Source organism: Trichechus manatus, unplaced genomic scaffold, assembly GCF_000243295.1.
Source record: "Trichechus manatus latirostris isolate Lorelei unplaced genomic scaffold, TriManLat1.0 scaffold00029, whole genome shotgun sequence".
NCBI classification, from domain to species: domain Eukaryota; kingdom Metazoa; phylum Chordata; class Mammalia; order Sirenia; family Trichechidae; genus Trichechus; species Trichechus manatus.
In genome coordinates this window covers 13,095,845-13,122,928 of record NW_004443965.1, presented here as the reverse complement: position 1 = coordinate 13,122,928, position 27,084 = coordinate 13,095,845, and the positions used below count along the sequence as shown (strand labels likewise).

At 35.5% G+C, this 27,084-nt stretch overlaps 1 protein-coding gene across 2 annotated transcripts; it reads left to right on the top strand.

The window, feature by feature from the left end:
- Positions 1–51: 51 nt before the first annotated feature.
- CDK7 (cyclin dependent kinase 7) lies at positions 52–25,813 on the top strand. 2 transcript variants are annotated; one of them, XM_004374523.2, is made up of 12 exons: positions 52–262; positions 586–645; positions 5,954–5,987; positions 9,373–9,440; positions 10,230–10,298; positions 11,034–11,144; positions 12,255–12,373; positions 14,152–14,251; positions 15,899–15,985; positions 22,017–22,166; positions 24,474–24,621; positions 25,035–25,350. In XM_004374523.2, exons 1-12 carry the CDS (start codon positions 197–199, stop codon positions 25,061–25,063), a joined length of 1,041 nt encoding a protein of 346 aa, XP_004374580.1. In that variant the 5' UTR covers positions 52–196; the 3' UTR covers positions 25,064–25,350. The 2 variants fall into 2 exon arrangements, with proteins under 2 accessions (XP_004374580.1, XP_023585337.1); XM_023729569.1 differs by lacking the exon at positions 22,017–22,166 and having other exon boundaries at positions 56–262; positions 25,035–25,813.
- The last annotated feature ends 1,271 nt before the right edge of the window (positions 25,814–27,084 follow it).

Genomic DNA, 27,084 nt, shown 5'->3' with positions numbered 1-27,084 from the left:
TCTTGCGGCTTCCGGAGGGCGGACCCCACCGTGATCCACTTAGCAGCACCCCGCCCATCCCGGAAGTGAGGGCGGAGCTACTAAAGTGTAGGAGCCCAGTGAACGGAAGGTGCTGTTGGAGTCTCTGAAGTAGCTTTAAATTCTTTTGGTCATTGGAGCCTCTCCTTCTCGGCTGGAGTCGGGCCTCACGCGCCGAATGGCTTTGGACGTGAAGTCGCGAGCAAAGCGTTATGAGAAACTGGACTTCCTCGGAGAGGGACAGGTGAGGATCTCATGCTGGGATTGGGAGGGCCGGAGCGGAGAGCGCAGAGCCGCCTCATACCATCGAAGGTTTTCGCGTGGGGGCCAGTGCACTGGCCTGGCTGCTTGTTCTCCTTGATGGAGGTGACCCAGACCCACCTGCTATCCTTTTTTACACCCTAGAGGTGAGCCCTGAGCCCTTCTTTCCGAAGAACAGACTGGAGCAGGACGTGGAGTATCCCACCACCTTTCTGGCCGCCCTTTGCTTCCCAAAATGTAAAAAAGTAAAAAGGCAAACACAAAAAAACTCCAACAAACTCATGTTATTTTTGCTTTTCTGTTTAGTTTGCCACAGTTTACAAGGCCAGAGACAAGAACACCAATCAGATTGTCGCCATTAAAAAAGTGAGTTACACTTTGGGTCGTTTTCCCTCAAGTCTTTTTGAAGATGTCTGTGAGTTGATGGATGATCGTTTTAGTACTCTTGGTCTCTGCTAATAAGTTATGTCATTTTCAAAGACGATAGAATTAGTGTCTTGTTTCACAAGATGGAACTCTGGGGTTGAACCAGTTTGTTGTTCCGTTAATTGAAATTGAAATGAAGAAGAAGCTGTATGTTATGTTTGCTGCATAAACTTGGATGTTTGATAAAGGACAAGTATTCCCCATCTGGTCTCTGTATTTTCTGCTAACAGATTTATCATGAAAGGCTTTCACTAGCATTAGCAATAGTGTGTATTGCATTATATTTAACAGATTTATGCAGCTTTTTTCCTAACTCACGTTCTTTCAAGAAACTTAAGTCATATTCAGCTTACATTCTGTGACTCAACACTTAATAATCGCCACTCCTTTGCAAAACATGTTAACTCTCCTGATCTTTTCAAACTTAATCTTTTTGATTCTACCCCGGTTCACTGTATTCTACCACACTGACATTTCTGTCCCTTTAACACATTAAATTCATTCCCATCCAAGGATCATTGCATTTTCTCTGTCTTCTGGTTGGTATATTCTTCCTTTAGAACTTAGCATAGCTGATCCCTTCTTACTTTCAAGTCTTACTCAAATGGCTCCTCCACATAGAGGCCTTTCCTGTCCAGTCTAGCTAAAATAGGTGTGCCCCCCTCCTTCCCTATCATTCTTTGCCATATTTCCCTGTGTTATCTTCATGCCATTTATGAAAATCTAAAATCCTCTTGTCTCTGAGTTTATTGTCTATTTTCTTCCACTTATATTATACATAGGACTGTGACTGGCACATTTGTAAAAAACACAAAAACAAAAAAATGTATTGACCTGACTGACTAGTATAACCTACTCATATTCTTGGCATATTGAATTCTATAGTTGTCTGAAAGTCCTGCTAGCTTGGCTTTTTTTGTTTGCTTGCTTTTAATAAAGATTGGGACTTGGAATCTGTTTCTCTGTGATAGACTTTTCCCCCTTGACGGTGACTCAGTGGAGTCTTATTTTCAGTTTTATTTCAAATAATACATGTTTATGGTTTTAAAAATCAGTTAATACAACAGGCTTTTAACCTGCCTGACTCCTCTCTACCCTGGTTTTTATTCATCAGAGCAAACATTTCAGAGTCATTTAACTATGTCCTCTGGTATTACTACCATTTCTTTAAATAATATATATTATTATTTCTTGAACTTTTTTTCCCCCCTTTTCAATTTTAGACGTTATCTGTACTTCCCACTATGAAAATTGAGGAGCTAGTGCTTTTGGACCTTCCTGTCCTGTGAGACAAAGAACTCAATTTGGCCATTGTCTTTGGTTCCTGAGAGATAACCCTCGGAATTTCTTGAGTAATCAAGATGCCTTTATTATCTAAAACCTCTAGACAGCAGTTGAGGGTTTGTACAAATGAGTGGGGAGCTGGCCAGGCCACAAGCACCACCTGGTCACCTAACCTCAGGGAGGGAGGGAAAGGGATATGATTTAATCAATCATGTATATTCAGTGAGGCCCCAATCATGACTATGCAATGAAGCCAGTAAAGGCTCTGGACACAGAAATTCCGAGAGCTTCCTGGTTGGTGAAAGACATTGATATACGTGGGAGGGTGGCATGTGTTTTGGGACATGGAAGCTTCATGTTGGTAACCCCCTTTGGCCCCTGCCCTGTGCATCTCTTCTTTATGCTGATCCTGATTTATATCATTTTTTAACAATAAATCTGTAATTGTAAGTATAGTACTTTTTGTGACTTGTTCCGGTGAATTTTCAAACCTAAGGAGTAATGGGAACCAGCAGGTAAAAGTGAGGGAACCCAGAGGAGTCCCCTGAGCTTGCAGCTGGCTCTCTGAAGGGGTAGTGGGAAAACCCCTAGTTTGTGCCCAACAAGTAAGAAGTAATGGTATGGTGTGGACTCCCAAGCTTTCATCTAATGTCTGCCTATTTGGCAGTCTGAAGGATAGTGTCCTTTTAACTTTTGAAATCTGACGTAGCTCCTGGTGGCTAGAGTCAGCGAAAGAAGTGCCACATGCATGGCTGATATCAGAACTGAACAAGGAAGTGGAAAGTGAGGATTTGTTGTATCCTCATAGTTGGTAACAGAGTAGTGGGTTTCTGAAATTTCCACATGACAATTGCAGTTGGTATGTGAAGATCGATTTATCCTTACACCTCCCAACACCCATATATTTCCATTTTACCCATGCCCAAATGTAGTTTATTGCAGTTTTTGGCTAACAATACAGAAATGTGTAATTTAGAAGTTAATTCTCTCCTATTCAGCTCTGAAACATAAGGTAATATTTCATCAATTTGAGGTATAGTCTTCAGTTTTTTCCCCCATCCCACATTACATCCCACATTAACATTTAACATTAATTAAATGGATGTTTAATTAATTTTGCCAAAAAGGAAATCACTAAATAAGTTATTCTGTAATCATTCACGTATTGTATCTTATCCTTTTAAGTATTATATTTATCTCATTCTTTTAAAAGATCACATTGAATTTATTTCCAAATTTAACCGGTTCCCTGTTGATGGCCTGTTACATCATTTCCTGGTTTTCAGTATTTGTCTGAAATATATTGCAGTGTATCTCAAAACAATATATACTATTGTATGCTCGTAAACTTTATATATGTAATGTATATTCCTTTGCAACTTGTTTTTCTGAAGTCCTGCATATTGATACACATAGCTCTGGTTTGTTCATGCTGATTGGTTATTAGATTCCATTGTATGATTACACTAAAATTTTTCTGTGCAGTCTCTTTTTGACATTTAGGCTGTTTTTTAGTTTTGTCCCCTAATACAGTCCTTTTATGGACAGTCTTCTGTGAGTCATCTTGTGTACATGTGTGAGTTTCTTTAGGGAATCTGTGTATAATGGAAACCAATAATGACTTGTTGCCGCGTAAGATAGGCACAGCATCAACTTTATCAGATAGTCTCAAATTGCTCTACAATTTATCTTCCACGTTGTCCCCATCATTTGTATTGTCAGAATTTTAAAATATTTGTCAATTAGATAAAGCAAAAGTAGTATATGCTTGTTGTTTTAATTAACATTTCCCTAATTACCAGTCAGGTTGGTCATCTTTTCTTAGGTTTATTGGCTTTTGGGACTTGCTCCTACCTGTTTTTCTGTTGGATTGCTTACCTTTTTTCTCCCAGCTGATTTACCATATTTTTCACAAATAATGTGCTCATGTAAATAAGGTGCCCACGCATATAATGCGCACAGTGCACCTAGGAACATAATACGTGAGGGGGTTGTGCAGTTGGCAAAAACCATGTAACGTGCACTTTTTATGTGAAATACAGTATTGGAATTCTTATATGTTCTGGATATTGATCCTTTGACAGAAGTATGCGTTGCACATACTTTCTCCCAGTCTTTATGGTATTTATGGTATCTTTTAAGGCACAGAAATTTTTAAATTTTAATATAGTTGAATTTATCTATTTTTTGCCTTTGTGGGTTTGCTCTTTGTGTGCTTCCTTACTCCAGGTTATAAAGAATTCCTACATTTTCTTCTAAAAATTTGGAAGTATTTTTACATTTAGGTTTTAATTCCCCGAGAAATTAATTTTTCTGTGTTGTTTGTTATGGAGAATCCACTATTTTTTTTTTCCATACAGCCACCCAGTTACTCCAACACTATTGATAGTCTGTCTTTTTCCTGGTGAGTTGCCATTTTGTAATGACTCAAGTTCCAGTATATACTTCAGTCAATTTCTGGGCACACTGTTCTGTTCCATCAGTTCATTTTTTTTTTTTTCCATTCTTGTTAAAATATGACAGTGTCTTTAATGACATTGCTTTATAATGACTTGAAATCTGGCAAGTCCCACATGCCTTGTTTTTCTGTTTCCAAATTGTTTCTTGGCTACTCTGGCCAACTGGGTAATTTGAAACAATGAGGAAAAATTGAATATGAACTAGGTATTCGATACTACCATGGCATTATAGTTAACTTTGTTAGGTGTGAAAATTACACTATTGCTATGTAAGAAAATGTCCACATGTTTTAGAGATGCTCACTTAAGTAGGTAGGGGTGAAAGGACATGAAATTTGGGATTTGCTTTAAAATACTTTAGCCAAAAAAGGAGGAAGATGAATGAATGAAGTACGTGTTGTAAAATATTGGCAATAGTTGAGTCTGTGATGAAGTATGGGACTTCATAAAACTAATCTATTTTTTATTATGTTTGGAAAATATAGTGATTTAAAAAATTGTACACTTTCTTAGCCCCTTACTTTTCCATGTAAATTTTAGGATCAATTTGTCAATGTCCATGAAAATGCTGTTTCACTTTAAATTTAGTTGCCTTGAATTTAAAGAGAATTGCCATGTTTGACATATTTATGGTAATGAGTCTTCCTATCCGTGAACAGGGTATTTCTGTTTATTTTGTCTCTTGCTTTTAAGCATGTTTTAATAGAGTTTTATAATTTTATTCTTGGAGAGATTTGTATATTTCTTGTTAGATTTATTTTTAAATGCCCTATGTTTTTTGATACTGTAATAAGTGGCCTACTTTTTAATAAAATGTCCTGTTCGTAGTATATAGGTGGGACGTTTTTTTTTAAGATAGAATAGCTGTTTTCTTCCAAAAGTAACTTTTTTTTTTTTAATTGTATTACTGATTAGTGATGGTCCATGAGAAGTGAATAAGAGAATGTTGTTTAACCTGGTAATCTGTTTTGTGTGAGAGTTAACCTTATTAGTGTGATTTCTTACACTTATTCACAGTAACAACAGTTTAACCATTTTCTATATCCATTGAAATTTGTAATTTTGCTTTTTAGAAAATATCCCTGTGAGAATATTGGTCACATTACTAACACTACAGCATTTTTTTGTTTATTTGTTACATCTTTCCTCCAGAGTAGGCTAGCTTGAAATGAATTTCTAAAGAATGTTAACCAGTGTATCCTTGAGTATTTTGTTCACTGTTAACTTTGTAAAGATAAAGGAGACCTTTATTTTCTTAATTCTGTTGTCTGAATGTATAATTCAAAAACTTAAGCAGCAAGGAATGGTAGGCACTTGATATTCTCTTATTATTTTTGCCTTTTGATTCATAATTCCCACTCCCTTCTTGCCTGTTTATACTGGCTACATGTGAGTTCTACGTGTTTTTGCTGTGGCTGAGTTTTTGAAGTATTTGCATATTATGCATTTAGTCTAAGTAATATTAAACACATTTTTAATGTGTTTGCTTTTTTTCCCCCTACCAGATCAAACTTGGACATAGATCAGAAGCTAAAGATGGTAAGTATTTCATGTAATCTGGCAGAACAGAAAATATTTCCATTTTCACTGAGAAAATGAACACAGTATTAATTAGAATTAGCAAGGATTCTGGGTAAAGTTACTGCAGGATCTCAGAAGAGCAAGGATAGGCTAAAGATAAAGAAAGGATATTTGGTGACTTCTACCATTTAGATATTCAGAGGAACATTCAGATCACCTAAGTAAAAGGAAGGCAGCAAGATTCTTAGTGATTTGTCTTCCTCTGTGTCTTCATTACTGTTTTAGGCATTACAAGCTATTGTTTCGTCTATTTCTTAGCTTCTAATTACTTTGAAAATTCAGGATACACCTTCATGGAAATACATAAAGCCCACTATGAAATAGATAAGAGTATGAGGAAAAAGATTTCTTGATATCTCTTCTTCCAAAGCCTTGTTTGCTAGGATGCTAAGTCCTGTTTAACCAAAACCAACCTCGTTGCCCTTGGGTCGATTCCGACTTATAGCGACCCTATAGGACAGAGTAGAACTGCCCCAGAGGATTTCCAAGGTCGTAATCTTTACAGAAGCAGACTGCCACAACTTTATTCCATTGAACTGGCTGATGAGTTTGAACCGCTGACCATTTGGTTAGCAGCCACGCGCTTAACCACTGTGCCACCAGGACTCCTTAAGTCCTATTTAACCATCAAGAAGTAGTTCTATCCCAAAAGACGTGAAAGCAGAGACTCAGAAAGAGACTTGTACACCATTGTTCACTGCAGCAGTATTCACAGTAGCCAAAAGATGGAAACAACCTAAGTGCCCATCAGCAGGTGAATGGATAAACGAAATGTGGTACATACATACAATGGAATTCTACTCAGCTGGGAGGAGAAATAAAGTCTTGATACACTCTACAATATGGAGCTGGAAGACATTACGCTGAGTGAAATAAGTCAATCACAAAAAGACAAATATTATATGACCTCACTTATATATAAGACAAATATATAGAACAAAGTTTATTAATGCTTACCAGGGGTGGGAGGGAGGGGAAAAAAGGGAGATGTTTAACAGTGATGGAAATATCTTTTTGATTAAGGATAGGGTTACACAGCCAATGATTGTCAATAAGTTGTGCACCTGTAAAAAGTTGCGTGATAGAGTGATAGATATATTTATAGCAATGACCAAAAAAAAAAGGCTGCTGAGGCTGATTATGTCCAGCCAAAAACCTCATGGAATTTGGTTTCTTGGTTTGGAAGTTTAGGGTCATGGTTTCATGGGACATCCCAGTTAATTGGGCTAGTAGTTTGTTTAGCGCTTCTGTTTTACCTCCTAGTTCAGTGCACGGTGCCTGGGGTCTTAAAGGCTTGCAAGGGGCCATCCAAAGCACAACAGTTAGTCTCTGTTCAGCTGGAACAACAGAGGAAGGAGAGTCAGGAAAAGGAGGCTATGGAATGTGTGGCTAATTGACTCCGTGAACAACTGCCTTCTTTGCCATGAGACCAGAACTGGATGGTGGCCAGCTACCATTATTGAACATTTTGATCAAAGATTCTATAGAAGAATCCTGATGAAAAGGGGAAAAATGCAGAACAGAATTTCAAATTCTCATGGACTCCAGACTTCTTAGAGCCATGAGGGTTGGATGAACCCCTGAAACTATTGCCCTGAGATAATCTTTAAATCTTAAACCAAAAATACCCCTGAAGTCATCTTAAAACCAGACAGTAGTTTAGCTTAACTAGTAAAAAATGTCTGCCTTAAGCATGATGCTCTTTAAGAACTGTCTGTATGAGATCATACTGACAACAGCAACTCAAAAGATTAGATAGGAACCTTAGGGGGCAGTGAATTCATGTTAATGGAGAAGGAACAATTCAGAAAAGGAGGATGAGAACTGTTACACAACTCAAAGAATGTAATCAGTGTGTTTAAATCGTACATGTAGAAACTATTGAATTGGTGTATGTTTTGCTGTGTATATTCTCAATAACAACAAAATAAAATTATTTTAAAAAATAGTTCCAATTCAGCAATAAAAACACAAACGACCCAATCTTAAAATGGTTAAAGGACTTGAATAGACATTTCCTCAAAGAGACACATATGGCCAATAAGCACATGAAAAGATGTCAAAATGCCATTAGTCATTAGGGAAATGCAAATCAAAACCACAGTGAATTGCCACTTCACCCACGCTAGCATGCCTATTATCAGAAAATAGCAAGTGTTGGCGATGATGTGGAGAAATTGGAACCTTGTATATTGCTAGTGGGAATGTAAAATGATGCAGACGATGTGGAAAACAGTTTAATGGTTTCTCAAGCCCAGCAATTCCATTCCTCGGTATATACCCAAAATAATTGAAAACAGGAACTCGAACAGGTATCTGTACACCAGTGTTTGTTGCAGCATTATTCACAATAGCCAGAAGGTGGAAACAACCCAAGTGTCCATCAACAGATGAATGGATAAATAAAATGTGGTACATACATACAATGAAATATTTCTCAGTGAAATAAGTCAGACACAAAAGAACAAATATTGTGTGATCCCACTAATACGAATGTCCAGAATAGGCAAATGTATAGAGACCAAAGTTTATTAGTGGTTACCAGGGTGGTGGGAAGGAAGAAATGGTAGAGGTGGGGAATGTACTGTTTGAGGGGTACAGAGTTTTCGCTAGGGGTGATGAAAAATTTGGAAACTGACACTTGTGATTATTGTACAGCATGGTGAGTGTAATTGGTGTCACTGAATGATAAACGTGATTGAATGTAAAAATGGTTGAAATATTTTGTTACATATATTTCACCACTATAAAAAAGAAAAATAGTTCTATAAAGAAGACCCATCATCCATGTAACATGCTAGCACCAGGTCTGTCATTTGTATTCCACCTCTGTCAGTTATTTCAGTATTTCGGATGCCACCAGGTTCACCCATGGTTTCAGTGGAGCTTCCAGGCCAAGACAGACTAGGAAGAAAGGCCTGGAAATCTACTTCTAAAAATTAGCCAGTGAAAACCGTATGGATGACAATAGAATATTGTCTGGGCAGCATTTCATTCTTTTGTACATGGGGTCACCATGAGTCAGAGCCGACTTGATGGTAGCGAATAGCAACAGTCCTTTGATTAAAAAAGATGCCATCTACTAGTTTTCTTTTAGCACGGATAATCTGTCCCTAATATTTGTAGGGCAAGAAGAGGGAAGCTATTGACTTGTCACCTACCTATATGTTATGCTTTTATACATGTTCTTATTCCAGCAATTTTCAGATCTGACATGCTACAGATAAAGTAAATTTTTCACCATCTATCATAGTCCTTATGTTAAGCTGTTTTAAGATTAAAGCGTTATCAAAGTAACCCTTGTTTTTCTGACTAACCATTCCGTTGCTTTGTCTTTATGTAGGTATAAATAGAACAGCCTTAAGAGAGATTAAATTATTACAGGAGCTAAGTCATCCAAATATAATTGGCGTGAGTATAATCTAAATTGTTTTTGAGATTTGCAATCCTGTCCTTTTTTTGAATGTGATGGCTGTTGATTGAAGGTTCAGCAATATAAGTTGTTCTAGGTAGCCGTGCAGAAAAAGCTTAGAAATGTATCAGCCTGAAAATGTATTTTCTGTCCTAATTGTTCCTGTAGGCAGTGTCTTTGAAACCATACATTTGATAAACTGCATCATCAAATATTGCAATACAAGGCTAATTGTGTCAGAAATCATTTTGATGCTTAGGGAGCTCTAGCATAATGGTTAAGAGTGTAAGCGTGCGTTCAAAACCCTCCTATCTGTGTGAGACCTTGAGACAGTTCCCTCACTCAGTGCCATAGTACCTGCCTCATTGAGTTGTGAAAATAGCTGATTAATACATGTAAAGTACCTAGAATAGTGCCTTGGGTAGTGAATGTATTCATCCATTGAGAATTGCTGCTGTCTATTTTCTTTAGCACTGTGCTTGGGAATTTTTCTGAACTAGAGATTGAGATGAGGTTTTCATTAATTCATCTCTTAACTGTAACTCCAAAAATTGTTGGAGTTAATGGTTTTTAAAAGAAGTAAAGTTTAATATTTTTGTGTCTTAAAGTATTAATTTCTAGGAAAAAAAAGACATAGCAAACTTAACAGAATGACTTAAGCTTTACAAGGAATTATCAGCATTCTAAATGTGTATTTAGATTTTTAAAAGTTATCTCAGTTGGTATAATATTGGCAAGTATATAACAGAGAAGTGTATTTTTATTTATTTTTTAATTTTGTTCTGCAGCTTCTTGATGCTTTTGGACATAAATCTAACATTAGTCTTGTATTTGATTTTATGGAAACTGATCTAGAGGTAAGATTAAGATTCCTAGAAGAATTTTTTATTCCAGTTTATCAAAAGAGAACCTAAATGTTTATTTTCTGCTTATGAAGATACTGGTAGTCAAAGGAATGCTTAATTTTGTTGAAATCTGGATGTACTCCAGAGGTCAAGAGGCTCTTTTGAATACTTCACTTTTACTTATTTAGCCATATTCCCGGTATTAAATACCAAATTTGGATTTCCTTAGCATTTCTGTCTCCTGAGTCCCCCTACTGTCATTATTTTTAGAGAAATGAGTGTTAGTCCTATGAGAGTTTAGAGCTTTCTTTCCCCCATATTATCACAGAATAATGTCATCCTTTTGAAAGCCAAGCTTCTTTTTGAGAAATACAAATCCATTAAAATTGAATTTGAAAATAATTAAGTACCTTGTGCATTCTTCTGAAAGAATTCAGGATTTTTTCAGTAGTAAATGACTGGAAACACAAATTGGCTTTATGAAAAGGGTGGGGGAAAAGGACCCTTTGGAAGAAATTTTTCAGAAAATGAAAAGACAAGCCTCAGACTGGGAGAAAACATTTCCAAAACACATCTGGTGAAGAACTTGTACGAGAATATATAAAGAACCCTCATAATTCAATAGTACAATAACAAAAAACCCAGCTTTTAAAAATGAGGAAAAGATTTGAACAAAAATATCAAAGAAGACGGATAGAGTTTATTTGGAATAATAAAGTATACTCATATTGTATGCCTGCTTTATAGGTTATAATAAAGGATAATAGTCTTGTGCTGACACCGTCACACATCAAAGCATACATGTTGATGACTCTTCAAGGATTAGAATATTTACATCAGCATTGGATTCTACATAGGGTAAGGTTTTAAATATACCAAGTATGATTGCTTCTTTATGTTGTAGTCAAGTTTTATATAGCCAGTTTAGTACATGTGGTCTGAGTATGTAAATTGTTAAACACAATAAAGATATAAAAAAACCAAACCCAGCCTGTTGCCGTTGAGTCGATTCCAGCTCATAGCGACCCTATACCATTTTATCCCACCTTCCTCTGTGTTTCCATCAGTTGTTTCACTAGCTGGTGCGGTGAGAACTCTAAATTATTATGTAAAATTTAGAGCTAGAAGGATTGGCTGTCCAATCCTTGATTTTTTATTTTTTTTTTTTTAATAAAGAACTAAGTTTCTAAGTGACCTGACTAAGGTTATTTTTTTTTTCTTTTCAAGGCCAGATAGCTGATAACTAACAAGGTCTTTAGAGTTTAAGTCCAGTACTCTTTTTGTGATACATTTGTTATGGGAAAAAATACATGAGAGTCTAGATTAAATTATACAATGCTAAAACACTTTTAGAGAAATAATATTTATTGTAGGTATAAAATTCTATGAAGTTATGAAGTAAAATTTATGAAATGATTGAATCATTTTTAGGAACATTCAGCTATGAGAACAGGGCTGATAATTTAGTTAGGCAGATGTTCTTAGGGACCCTTTTTAAATACCTAAGAACAATCTATAGTTAGAAATTCTCAAATCTTAAATTTGGGATATCTTTTAGGTTATTGCTAATATCTTTTCAGCACAGATTTTGAAGAATGTTTCTTATCTTTTCTAAATGCAAAACATTTTTATTTGCTGAAGTTAATATTTATTATTGTTATTGAAGTAATAGTAGCTGCCATTTTATTCAGCACCTACTGAGCCAGTCGTTACAGTAAGCTTTTTACAGACTGTATTAAATTAATCCTCACAACAATTCATGTGAGGTAGGTAAACTGAGGCTCACCAAAATGAGTACCTGGACCCAAGGTCTTAGTTTGTAATAATACCAATTTTAGTTAGCTTTGATGGAATTATTTAGCAATAGAAAAGTACATTGATTATTTTTAAATTTTGGATATTACCCTTTTTTTGTTATGTTTAAATGTGTTACTGTGGGATTCTCTCCCACCCTGCTTGCTTATACAGGATCTGAAACCAAACAACTTACTGCTAGATGAAAATGGAGTTCTAAAACTGGCAGATTTTGGCCTGGCCAAGTCATTTGGGAGCCCCAATAGAGCTTATACACATCAGGTTGTAACCAGGTAAGAATCCCTTAAATAATTGAAAGCTTATATTGTAAAGGATATTAATCACCAGTGAGCATCATTTGACTTCTCTGAAGTATCTCTGAAATAAAGAGTTCAAGAAGATATATCCCTTTCAAACAGAGTTGAATTAACTCAATCCTCAGATATTTACCTGGTAACTTTGGGAGTAATTCACAGTTTTACATTTTAGTTAGGTAGGCTGGAACTTCAGTGGCTGTTCTTCTACCTAATCATCTGATTTGTTGGGCCTGTGTTTATTATATTAGTCAGTTCTAATCTTATATTTTATATCCTTCAGTATGAATGGAAATTGTTTATAAACTTTGGCATGGTAGGATATGGTAAGACTATTTGATATCTTGTTTGCCCTCCAGATCCATTATATGTCTTTTTTTTTTTTTTTACTGCCATTTTCATATCTATAAATTCTAGTAAGTTGAAGAAAACAATGCTTTGATATTTGAATTTTTCATATCAATTATATTTTCTGTTTATATTTTTCATGTATGAAAACTCAATCACATTAGATACATAGGGACAATAGATTTTGTAATTCTTGTAAAGATGTGTTAATTTCAAAGACTCTTTTATGGGTCTAAGAAGACCTGTAGATTCTGTGTTCTTTTAGATTATTTTGTCACCTTCTTCCAAATAGATTTCATTGGGTGTCACACCTGAGCCCTGTGTAAGAAGTTGGGGATGTAAGGAGTAGTTCACGTAATTGTTGGAAAGATTAAGGCCATCATTCAGGAACTCTTGGAAACAGAGACCACCTACATACGTGCAAGAGCATTGTATACTAATGCTTTCTCATTTGCCAGTGTCTTGTGTTTTCTCTTTCTGCAAATTAAATGCTTCTAATAGGTCAAGTTAAGATGAGGACTGAGAATTGAAAATTGGATTTAGAAAGGTGGACATTGAAAATCTTGACAAGAAGAGCTGTTTTGGTGCTGGGGGTGAAAACTTGATTGAAAAGGGTTTAAGAAAGGACAGGAGAAGAGGAATTGGAGATAGTAAGAATAGACAACTCTTCGGAAGCATTTAACTGCATGGGGGACTAAGCAGAGAATGAGGAGTTAGCTGTTAGGGGAGGTAGAATCCAGAGAAGTTTTTATGTTTGTTATTCTTTAAGGCTGGAGAAATAATGATATGTTTGTATGTTGATGGGAAAAGTCTAGTAGAGAACAAAAAGCTTATGATGTAGGGAAAGAGGAGAGAATGTCAGGAGCATTATCCTTGAAAATAGGCAAGAGGGCATGGTATCTAGTGCACAACTTGTGAGGGTTTGGCTTTAAATAAAAGCACAGCTAGTACATACATAGTTACTGTTTGGAAAGCATATTGTGTGAGTGCAAATGATGTGTAGGTGAGTACATGTCATGGTAGGAATCTGATAAAATTCTTTCCTCATTACTTGCGTTTTCTCAGTAAAGTAGGAAGCAGGCAACTTAAAAGATGTTCAGCTGAGAGGAAGGATGAGTGAAGAAGAGTTGGGGGTATCAGGGAAGAGAAGAATGTATTAATTATTTAGGAGAGTGGAAGAGTGAATGAACTAAAACTGTATATGTTTTCCTGCCAGCAATAAGGACCTACTTCATTTAGTAGCCCACTTTTCTTTAGTATATATTAACTCAAGATTAGTATTAACTTTCTTAAGTATATATCCATAAAAGTGGATTTCGTCAGTGGAATGATATTTTTTATAAAGTAGTTTAAGAAATTCTTAAATAATTCTATTCTAAAATGACAAAATGTTTGTTGTTCTTTTTCAGGTGGTATCGGGCCCCTGAGTTACTATTTGGAGCTAGGATGTATGGTGTGGGTGTGGACATGTGGGCTGTTGGCTGTATATTAGCAGAGTTACTTCTAAGGGTAAGTCCTGAACTAATGTACACACTTCAGTATTGTTGTAAGTATTTGTTCTTATAATGGTGTAAGAACTCTCTTCCCGCTACCTTTCTTCTCTTTAGGATTAATTGGATTCTTTCTCCTAAAAATAAAAAGTTTTCAATCATATGCTTAGTCACAGTTGTGTATTGGTGAAATTCTGTTCTCCTTTATACTTCTAGGAGATTATACAACAAAGGGAGAAAAAAAACAATAAGCACAAGCTATTTTTTTTATGAAGTCTGTGTTTGCAGCAGCATGTTGTGGATGTTAACTTGAATAGTGTACCCTTGTATTAACTAAATCTGAATGGTCCACTAGCCCATATTCCATATTTGACTGAAATGGAGTTTAGTAAACCTATTAGCTGATTAAGAATGGGGTTGTAGAAGAGCTGCCATTTGAGCTTATAGATACTATACATACTGTTCAACTTAACCATTCAAATTACTGAATGAAAATTAGAAATAATTATTCATCCCTAGCGGGGAAAAATACTCTCTCTTGAGTTACACACTGGACCCGGTGCCTGATCAAACACGACCGGAGGCTCCTTAGTCAACATTGCATTGATCAATAATGCAGCAAAGACATATTTTCAAATAAAGCAGATAATTGCATCTATTTTGTGGTTGTTCATAATAAACCCAAACTGGAAACAACCCAAATATCTGTAAACAGTAGCATATAGAAACAAGTTATGGTATATTCATATAATGGGTAATTAAAAAAAGAATGAACTAAAACAAAGGAAAAGAACCACATGATCATTTCAATCAGTGCAGAAAAGGTATTTGACAAAATTCCACATCATTTCATGATAAGAACACTCAGCAAGCTAGGAATAGAAGGAAATAACTCAGTAAAGGGCATTTATGAAAAATCCCACAGCTAACATCATACTCAGTGGCGGAGGACTGAGAGCTTTCTCATTAAGGTCAGGAACAAGACAGGGATGCCCACTCTCACCACTGTTAGCCAACATGGTTGTGGAATTCCTAGCCAGAGCAATTAGGCTTTTAAAAAAAAAAAACCAAATCACGAAGGAGGAAGTAAAACTATCCCTCTTTGAGGATGACATCATCCTGTACATAGAAAACCCCAAAGAATACACAAGAAAACTATTAGAACTAATAAATGAATTTAGCATGGTGTCAGGATACAAGGCCAACACACAAAAATCAGTCAACATCAATAGTGAGCAAGTGGAAAAGGAAATTAAGGAAACATTACCATTTACAGTAGCACCAGGGATAGGAGAGAGTTTTTGCTTAGAAAGCATTGAGTTTATGTTAATTGTGGTGGAATAATTTGGAAAAGATAGTGATAATGGTTGCACAACTTGAAGAATGTTATCAGTTTCACTGAATTATATATGTAGAAATTGTTGGATTGGCAACTGTTACGTGTATTTTGACCACAATAAAAAAGTTTGTGGAGTGAATAAAATGCGGAGTTAAGTGCTATTTACTTGGTTAGCAATGGGACGATCTTATGCCACATCTGTTACTCCTCAGACTAAATTTTTAATATTTGTTACAGATTTTAGTTTTTCTTACTAGATATACAGTATTATTTGTATAAAAATTATCACAAACTGCCTTGAAATGTGTGCCTGTCGCTTTCTTTCAGGTTCCTTTTTTGCCAGGAGATTCAGACCTTGATCAACTAACAAGAATATTTGAAACTTTGGGCACACCAACAGAGGAACAGTGGCCTGTAAGTCTTCATGCAGTTTCTTTGAGATTTGGTTAGGATCCAAATGTTAGTTAGTTATCATATACTTTATTAGTGCTGTCAGTTGAATGTTACTTAAGGAAATTTCTTTATTAGTTGTCTTAATTTACCAGTATTACACACTCATTGCAGATTTTGAAATACTACAAAAGTATACAAGGTAAAAAGTTAAATTTATTACATACCATCCAACCTTGTGTGTATGCATATAGCCCAGTAATAACCATCCCAGTGGTAACCATTATTTACAGTTTGGCATAAAGCCTTGCTGATTTATCTATAAGTGTACATACAAAAACGTATATACATATATGGTTGCATTTTCTTTCTTACATTCTTCTACAAAAAGGGGATCACACTATTTTCTCTCTCTCTTTTTTTTCCACGTGATATATAACTGTGACGTATCACTGAACTTCTCCTTAACAGTTGCATAATACTCCATTTTGTGTGTATTTTATTTTATTTAACCAGTCTCTTCTTGGTGGATTTAGGTATATTTACAGTATTTTCACTAACACAATTAAGATGTTTTCAGTATTATGATTATTTTAATTCATTACATTGTTTTCAGAAAAGAAATATGAAATCTGTAAAATTGTCAACATGTAAGATTACTAAAGTTTATGTATTATAATTCACTAAAACATTCTCACCTATTCATTCTTGAAATTGTAGACCTCTTGATTTTCCTTCCTGTTAGACCCTCTTCTCCTGGGGAGTGAATGAATGCATACATACATACATGAATGCATATATACATATCAAGAAGAGCTAAACCCATTGCCAGCAAGTTGATTCCAACTCAGAGTAACCCTGTAGTACAGAGTAGAACTGCCCCGTAGGGTTTCCAAGGAGCAGTTGACTGGTAGATTCAGACTGCTGACCTGTTGGTTAGCAGCTGAGCTCTTAACCACTGTGCCACGAGGGCTCTGCATGTATACATACATACCGAAAAGGAGAAATTTTAATCAGGCTGTTTAACATCTGGATAATAGCTGTTATTTGTTGAGCACTTACTATATGCCATTCATGGTAGGCTTTTCATACGTAATCTTTTACTTAATCCTCTGTAGGTACCGTAATTATCCCCATTTTACAGATGAGACAACTGAGGCTTAGCAAAGTTAAGTAAGTTACTCAAGGCCACACAGCAAGTGTCAGAAGTAGGACTGTAATCTGAGTATGTCTGACTCCTGAGCCCATGTTCATAATCTTTATTCTGTATTGTCCCTTTGATGTGATTTTCTCGATAATAGATGTTTACTGATTAATTCTTTAGATTTTTAAATTAAATTTTTTATTTTGAGTTAACTGTAGGTGCACATGCAGTGTAAGAAATAATACAGAGATACTGTTTCTTACATTTGGCAATTCTCAACCTGAAAGAACTGAAGAAAAAATTCAAGTCTCTCGAGTTGCAATACTGAAGGATTCTATAGGCCAAATACTGAACAATGCAGGAAGCATCAAAAGAAGATGGAATGAATACACAGAGTCACTGGGCCAAAAAGAACTGGTAGACTTTCGGCCATTTCAGAGGGTGACGTATGATCAAGAACTGATTGTATTGAAGAAAAAAGTCCAAGCTGTGCTAAGGGCATTGATGAAAAACAAGGCTCCAGGAATTGATGGAATACTAGCTAATATGTTCCAACAAACAGTTGTAATGCTGGAAGCGCTCACTAGTCTATGCCAAGAAATTTGGAAGACAGCTGCCTGGCCAACTGACTGGAAGAGATCCGTATTTGTGCCCATCGCAAAGACAGCTGATCCAGCAGGATGCGGAAATTATCAAACAATATCATTAATATCACACGCAAGTAAAATTTTACTGAAGATAATTCAAAAACGGTTGCAGCAGTACATCGACAGGAAACTGCTGGAAATTCAAGCTGGATTCAGAAGAGGACGTGGAAGGAAGGATATCATTGTTGATGTCAGGTGGATCTTGGCTGAAAGCAGAGAGGACCAGAAAGATATTTGCCTGTGTTTTAATGACTATGCAAAGGCATTTGACTGTGTAGATCGTAACAAATTACGGATACCATTGAGAAGAATGGGAATTCTGGAACACTTAATTGTGCTCTTGTGGAACCTGTACATAGACCAAGAAGCAATCCTTCCAGCAGAACAGGGGGATACTGTGTGGTTTAAAATCAGGAAAGGTGTGTGTCAGGTATATCCTTTTACCATACTTACTCAGTCTGTATGTTGAGCAAATAATCCAAGAAGCTGAACTATATGAAGAATAATGTGGCATCAGGATTGGAGGAAGACTCGTTAAAAACCTGTGGTATGCAGATGACACAACGTTGCTTGCTGAAAGTGAAGAGGACTTGACGCACTTATGATCAAAGACTACATACAGCCTTCAGTATGGATTACACCTGAACGTAAGGAAACAAAAATCCTTACAACTGGACCAATAGGTGACATCACAATAAACGAAAACATATTGAAGTTGTCAAGGATTTCATTTTGCTTGGATCCACAATCAACACCCATGGAAGCAGCAGTCAGGAAGTCAAATGACGTATTGCATTGGGCAAATCTGCCGCAAAAGACCTCGTTGAAGTGTTAAAAAACGAAGATGTCATTTTAAGAACCAAGGTCCGCCTGACCCAAGCCATGGTATTTTCAGTTGCCTCATATGCATGCGAAAGCTGGACAATGAATAAGGAAGACTGAAGAAGAATTGGTGCCTTTGGATTACGGTGTTGGCAAAGAATATTGAATCTACCATGGACTGTAAGAAGAATGAACTAATCTTGTCTTGGACGAAGTGCAGCCAGAATGCTCCTTAAAAGGGAGGATAGTGAGACTTCTTACATACTTTGGACATGTTATTAGGAGAGACCAGTCCCTGGAGAAGAACATCATAAACCCAACAAAAAAGAGGAAGACCCTTAACTAGATAGATTGACACAGTGACTGCAACACTGGGTCAAACATAGCAACAGTTGGGAGGATGGCGCAGGATCAGGCAGTGTTTTGTTCTCTTGTACATAGGGTCTCTATGAGTTGAAACCTAACCTAACGACAACAACCTTCTGTGTACCTTTTACCTAGCTTCCCCTAATGGTAGCATCTTGCAAAACTAGTACAATATCACTATCATGATATTGACATTAATACAGTCAAGATGCAGGACATTTCCATTACCACAAGAATCCTTTATGTTGCCCTTTTATAGCCATACCAACTTTTCTCCAGCCCTTAACCCCATCCTTAAGCCCTGGCAACCACTAATGTGTTCTCCATTTCTATAACTGTCATTTTAAGAATATTAAATAAATGGAATCATACAATATGTAGCCTGTTGGGATTGACTTTTTTCACTCAGCATAATTCTCTGAAGATTCATCCAGGGTTTTGTATGTCTTAATAGTTCATTTCTTTTTATTGCAGAGTGTGGGTGTACCACGGTTCGTTTAACCATTTACCCATTGAAGGACATCTGGGTTGTTTCCAAATGTTGGCTATTACAAACAAAGCCACTGTGAACATTCATGTACAGTTTTTATGTGCACATAAGTGCTCATTTCTCCTGGATAAATGCCCAGGGGTGCTATTTCTTGGTCATGTGGTAGTTACATGTTTAGCTTTTTAAGAAAATTCTGTTGCCCGGAATAGCTTTGCCATTTTACACTTCCACCAGCAATAGGAAGGCTCCAGTTTCTCACTTCCTAGTCTAGTGTTTTCAGTATTTATTTTAGCCATTCTGATGGATGTGCAGTGATACTTCATTGTGGTTTTAATTTCCTTGATGGCTTATGGTTTTGAATTATCTTTTCATGTGCTTTTTTTTGCCACCTGTATGTCCTCTTTAAAATGTCTCATGTCTTTTGCCCATTTTCTAAGTGGATTTTTTTTTTTTTTTTTTTGCTGTTGAGTATTCAAAGTTCTTCATGTACTCAAGGTACTAGTCCTTGGTTGTATATGTGGTTTGCATATTTTCCCTCACGCTGTAGCCTGTCTTTTCATTCTCTTAACATGGTCTTTCCAGAGCAAAAGTTTTTAATTAAGTGTATTTGATCAATTCTTCCTTTTATTAATTGTGCTTTTGTTGTCAGGTCGAAGAACTCTGTTCAGCCCACAGATTTTCCTGATGATTTTCTCCTGTTACCCTCTAAAAGTTTTATGTTTCACATTTAAGTCCGTGATTCATTTTGAGTTAATTTTTGTATAAGGTGTGAGATAGGTCATAGTTTTTTTTTTTTTTTTTTTGCTTGTGTGGGTCCAGTTGCTCCAGCACTGTTTGTTGAAAAGACTCTACTGAGTTGGTTTTGCACCTTTGTCAAAAATCAGTTAGGTATACTTGTGTGGATCTGTTCCTGGGTTCTGCATTCTATTTCGGCAGTGTATATATCTGTCCCTCTGCCAGTACCACACTGCCTTAATTAAAGTTGCTGTTTATTAAGTCTTGAAATCAGGGCAAATGATTCCTTACACTTTATGATTTTTTTCAAGATTGTTTTAGCTATTCTAGTTCCTTTGCCTCTCCACATAAACTTGAAAATAATCTGTATCTTAAAAAAAAATCTTGCCAGGATTTTGATACAAATTACATTAAACCTGTATATTAATTTGAGGAGAATTGACATATTTACTATGTTAAAACTCCAATTCGTGAACATGACATGTCTCACCATTTCTTTAGATCTTTGGTTTCTTTCATCATCATTGTGTAGCTTTCACCATATGAGTCATGCACATGTTTTGTTAGATTTTCACCTGTTTTCATTTTTTGTTTTTGAGTGTTTGTAAGTGGTATTGTATTTTTAAGTTTGATGTCCATCTACTCATTGCTAGTATATAGAAATAAAATTGCTTTTTGTATGCTTAATTCTTGCAACCTAACTCTGTTTACTAGTTTTAGGAGTTTTTTAATAGATTTTTTGGGATTTTCTGCATAGATCATACTGTCATCTGCAGACAGGGAGAGTTTTATTTCTTCATTTCCAATCTGTATGCCTTTTATTTCCTTTTCTTGCCTTACTGAATTGGCTAGAACTTCCACCACTGTCTTGAATAAGAGAGCAGGCATCCATGCCTTATTCTTCATTTTAGGAGAAAAGCAGTCAGTCTTTCACCTTTAAATGTAATGTTAGCTGTTGAGTTTTTTGTACATGCTTTTTACAATTTGAAGAAGTTCCGTTCTGTTTTTAGTTTTCTAGGACTTTTTATGATGAATGGATGGATGTTTAATTTTCTCAAATGCTTTTTCTGCATCAATATGATCATGTGTTTTTCTTATTTAGCCTATTAATGTGGTAGATCACATTGATGTTTGAATATTGAATCATCCTTGCATCCCTGATGGAATACCATGCAACTGTAAAAAAGAATGAATTAGTTTTTTATGTACTAGTATGGGCTAATGTAAGAGAGAGTGTTAAGTGAACAGTATATGTGTATAGCATGCTATCACTTGCATTAAAAATATGTGCATATAATTGTATATGCAAAGAATGTCTCCTAAATAATACATAAAAAACTGGAAACATCACCTCTGGAGGGGAATCTGGGCTATCTGGAGAACAAAAGGGAGGAGAGTTTCACTGTATGCTCATATTTGTATTTTTGAATTTTGCATTATTAAAATATCATGTATTAGTATTACCTATTGAAAATAATGGCACCTTGATGGCACAGTGGTTAAGAGCTCGGCTGCTAACCAAAAAGGTTGGCAGTTTGAATCCATCAGCCGCTCTTTGGAAACCCTACAAGGCAGTTCTCTGTCCTGTAGAATCGCTGTGAGTTGGAATTGACTTGATGGCAACAGGTTTTGTTTTGGTTTGTATTGAGAATGATAAATTATAATAAACAAAATTAAAAACAGATATAATTAACATATGTCTCCCAATGAAGAACTAAATACAAATGTGTTCTCCTTAAAGGTTTTTTATGCATAGTTTTCCTTCCTTTCTATCACTGATGTCTGTAGTATTATAGAAATGGCATTTTTAATCCCTTATTTAAGTTTGAATTATAAAAAATATTTTTACAGGACATGTGTAGTCTTCCAGATTATGTGACATTTAAGAGTTTCCCTGGAATCCCATTGCAACACATCTTCATTGCGGCAGGAGATGACTTGCTAGACCTCATACAAGGCTTGTTCTTATTTAATCCGTGTACTCGAATTACAGCCACACAGGTATTCTAGTATATCTTCCTTATATTAGAAAATATGAGGATAATCTTAGAGCATTGGTAAAATAGAAATTTCATAAAGTTTTCTAGGATTCTTCAAATACTTGAAAGATGGGTTTTTGTTTTGTTTTGGGAAATAACTTTTTCTTTTCCCCCAAGCTACAAGCCACTATTCAGACTGGAATTAAATTACATCATGTACACACAGCTACAGGAGAGTTGACACTTGCTTAGGAATATATAAGTACTAATCTATTTCGTAATTAATGAGCTTTTAAATAGTGTACCTCAAGGGGAAAAACCAAGGCTTTCATATTCTTTAAGAAACTAGTATGTTTTAGTTGAACTCTTATGTATTAATTTAAATCCTGTGGCAAGCCTAATGAAAGTTTCTTTTCTTTTCCTCCTAAAATGAAATCCAGATATGCATTGCTTGTCATTGTCCCAGTCAGAAAGTGGTAATGGGGAGGAAATGATATAGTCAGATAGAGTTGTGTGCTTACAAGAGATTGAAAGATATTCTGTTATTTTTTTTAATTGTGGTTAAAATATATACACAAAACTTTTGCTGTTTCAGCATTTTTTGCATTTATAATTTAGTGACATTAATTACTTATGCTGTGTACAACCATTAACCGCTACCCATTTTCAAATGTTTTCATCTTCCTTAATGAAAAGTATTCTAAATAAAAAGAAATCTGAAACTGACGATTGTTTAGGGAAATAAGAATCAAACTTAAGAAAAAATTGGAAGACCGAGAATACCTCACGCATATAAAAGAGGGAGAAGTGTTATCCAACACAAAAATATAAGACCTGTAGGTTTGAAAAAGCATTTTCTTTGTCTTAAAAACAAACGCACAAGAAAGTGTTGACTCAACAAACCTTTACAATTGGGGCAGGTCAGTACAAAAATAGTACAATGATTTTGACTTCATGAAGGGAGATACTAATTAAAATGAAATGTCATGAATCTTCATATCTTAGAAAACTTACAAATGCACAATATATTGATATAAAATGAATTCCCCCCCCATTTTGTTACAAACTGCCAAATCATTATTTAATGCGTTTACCCATTTGGGTTGCTAAACCTTTTTTTAGCAGCACATACTATTTAAGTACACACATTCTGGATATTTTACCATTAGAATTTTTCTTCCAGATTCAAACAGGTAGCTTACTGTTACTTTTCAGCCATTTCTAAACATATTATTCTGTCATTGGAAGCTTAAGACCTGTCACATTATCTAGACAGTTTTTCCTATTAATAGTGTAACTCAAAACATAGAAAGTACTAGCTATTGTATAATACTAACCCACTTGGATTGTATTTCAATAGATTGGGCCATATTTTGGTAGATTGAATTTTTTAAAATAGTTTTAGCTCATGGATATCGATCTGAAAGTTGGAATGATATACTCTTCTTTTTAGATCTCTGTGTAGCCCAGAATTAGCTTAATTTACCTATAGAACTGCTATGATTTGGAAGTAAGACTTTAGAAATGCAGTTCTTTTGAAGTAAGGAATCTCTAGATCATTACCACAAAGAATATAATGTTGGGGTAGGGGATTGCTTGGAAAGTTATATAGACTTCTTTTTCTTCTAAGAGAATTTTCCTAAAATATCTTAAATTATTGTGGCTATTAGACAGTATTATAGTGCTGATGTAAATAGACAAGTATGAAATTGACAAACTTGTCATTCAGGCTAAAAATATTTTTATTGGAATTTTGGCCCAAGTAAAGAAAATACCATATTATAGATTATATAACATTGAATTGGTAATTAATAGAAATGGGAAGGCACTTTGAAATAAAATTTGTCAGTTTGCAGTGGATTGTTGAATTGTAATCCATTGGTTCCAATCTATTGCATCTTTTTTAAAGCCTTGTATTTAAGAATTCACGTTTACATGCTTTGCAATTTGTTGTGATAAACTAGTAAGTTATTTTTAAGCAAATTTCTCTCTGTGGATTTTGAACTGTATAGCTCATGATGCATAGGACTGAAATACATAACATTTTACTAAGGATAGTTCATAATTAGTATAGGCTGTTTAGAAGGGCATCTCTTTTTCTTGTAGTAATGGCATTATCAGCCAGTTTTAGTATGTTAGATGTTTATTTGTAGCAACCTGCATACCCAATATTTGAAAATTAATTTTGTTTTGGGGTTAGAATATTTGCATAGTATTTTTAATGCTACCAGCAGTGTTGGAGGTCAGATTTTCTTATACACAGTTCACTACACACAGTTTAAGTACTCATTTAAAACTTTACCTTACTTGATACCTTTTGTTTTAAAAGGCATTGAAAACTAAGTATTTTAGTAATCGGCCAGCCCCTACACCTGGGTGTCAGCTACCAAGACCAAACTGTCCAGTGGAAACTTTAAAAGAGCAACCAAACCCAGCTGTGGCAACAAAGCGGAAAAGAACAGAGGCCTTGGAACAAGGTAAAACTCCTGTGTTATGAGAAATGAAGTGAATTCAGAAACTCCAGAGCTAACATATAACTTATAACTGAAGGGCAGCTAAGAAAATTAGATAGTGAGCTATTCATTCTTTATAATTTTAAGTTGTATAAAGTAGATACAACATACTATTTTAACTGTACTTGCTTCCAGTGAGAATACTTTATTATATATCATGCTCTTTAAAAGGACATGGGCACTTTTGAATATACCTTAGGGTCATGATAACTATCAGTGTGTATCCTGTTCCCTTCATAAATTCCTACTGGTACATTGTATGCTTAATGCTTAACAAGTGCTGTTGGAAAAGTAACAGGTACAATAAGCGTGACAGGGTGACTGGGTTAAAATTGCTATAAGATTAAAAGTGAACATCTTTTTTTTTTACTTCCTAGGAGGATTACCCAAGAAACTAATTTTTTAATTACAGGGAACACTAGACAGTAGTTCACTGCTGAAGGAAATAAGGAGAAAAACAAATAATGGAAAAATAGTAAATGTTAAGTAAATGCTGTAGAACTGACTTTGTAAATATTCTGTACATGCAAAATATATGAAACTATGGGTTATTTTTATTAAATGTATTTTAAAATAAATTCTGGTTTTTCTGATTAGCGTATACAAGTGAAATAAGTTCAGTTCTTTGAAATATAGAATTGAAAATGCATTAGGGAAACCCTAATAAAAGTAACTCAGTTATTTTGAAAAACTACCTCATACAGTGTCACAAATTTATAGAAACAGAGGTTGTATTTAAAAGTATATTAAAAATGTTAGTAGTACTACAGCAAATTACCTACTACCCAGAGTTAAGAAATGTTAATATATATGAAAAAGAAAAAAAGGAAATATTAGAGATATAATTGAGGTCCCTTTCATAGTTCATTCCATTCCCATTTCTCCCTTTTCACTGTCCCCAAGAGGGAACAACTCTCATGAAGTTAGTATTCATCCTTCCATGTTCTTATACTGCTGTTTTATAAGAATGCATGTAGTATGCATAACAGCATACAGCATTGTTTGGGGTCTCCAGATTTTTCATAAATGGCATTATACTGTTCATCTCATATTGCAACTTTTTATTCAAAACTTTTTAATTTTTGTTGTTGAAAATATACACAGCAGCACATAAATACCAATTCAACAATTACTACATGTACAATTCAGTAACATTGATTACATTCTTCAAGTTGTGCAATCATTCTCACCTCCTTTTCTGAATTATTCCCCATTAACATAAACTCACTACTCCATAAGCTTCCTATCTAACCTTTCCAGTTGCCATTGTCAGTTTGATCCCATATAGATAGTTCTTTAAAAGAGCACAACGCTCACAACAGACGTTCTTAAGAAACAAAGGTACTGTTTGGTTTGAAGAAGACTTCAGGGGATATTTTTGGTTTAAGGTTTAATGATTATCTCAGGGCTGTAGTTTCAGGGGTTCATCCAGCCTCCCAACTCATTTCCATCAAATCAAATCCAACTCATAGCAACCCTATAGGACAGAGTAGAACTGCCCCATAGGATTTCCAAGGCTGTAATCTTTACAGAAGCAGACTGCTACATCTTTCCCCCGTGGAGCGGCTGGTGGGTTCAGACAGCCAACCTTTTGGTAAGCAGCTGAGCGCTTAACCACTACACCACCAGGGCTCTTCATATAGCCTCAATGGTCCAGAAAGTCTGGATTCCATGAGAATTTGAAATTCTGTTCCACATTTATCCAAAACTTTTTAACTCTGCCCATGTTAATACAGTAAATCTAGTTCGTTTGTTTTAATTGCCATATAATAGTATTTCGTCTTATGTATACAACACTATGTTCCCGTATTTTATTCATAAACTTGTTTTTCTATGGCTGTATAACAAATTACTGTAAATGTTGCAGCTTAAAGTATTAGCTCACAGTTCTGTAGGTCAGATACCTGGCATTGCTCAGCTGTGTTTTTTGCTTAGAGTTGGTCTCACAAGGCCAAAATCAAGGTGTGTGTCTGAACTTTTTATCTGAAGGCTCTAGGGAAGAATCTGTTGCCAAGCTCTTTTGTTTTCTTACAATTAGGACTAAGTTCCCTATTTCCTTTCTGGCTGTCAGCCAGGGGACTCTCTCAGCTTCTTGAGGCAGCCCACATGCCTTCATGTGGCACTGTGCATCTTCAAGCCAGCAACAGTGAGTCAAATCCCCCTTATGCTTAGAACCTGTCTGATTTCCTCATCTGCTGCCAATGTAGAAAACACTGCTTTAAAAAAAAAATGTTTTTTCATGTGATTGGGTTATCCACATATTAGGTCAGCTCACTTGGGGCTTTACATCTAAGAAATCCCTTTACAACAGTACTTGGATTAGTGTTTGAATAACCAGGGAATGGTTATTTCTGGAGAAGCAAAACCAGTAAAGCGTATGTATATGTATATATATAGAGAGAGATTTATATCAAAGAAATGGCTCTA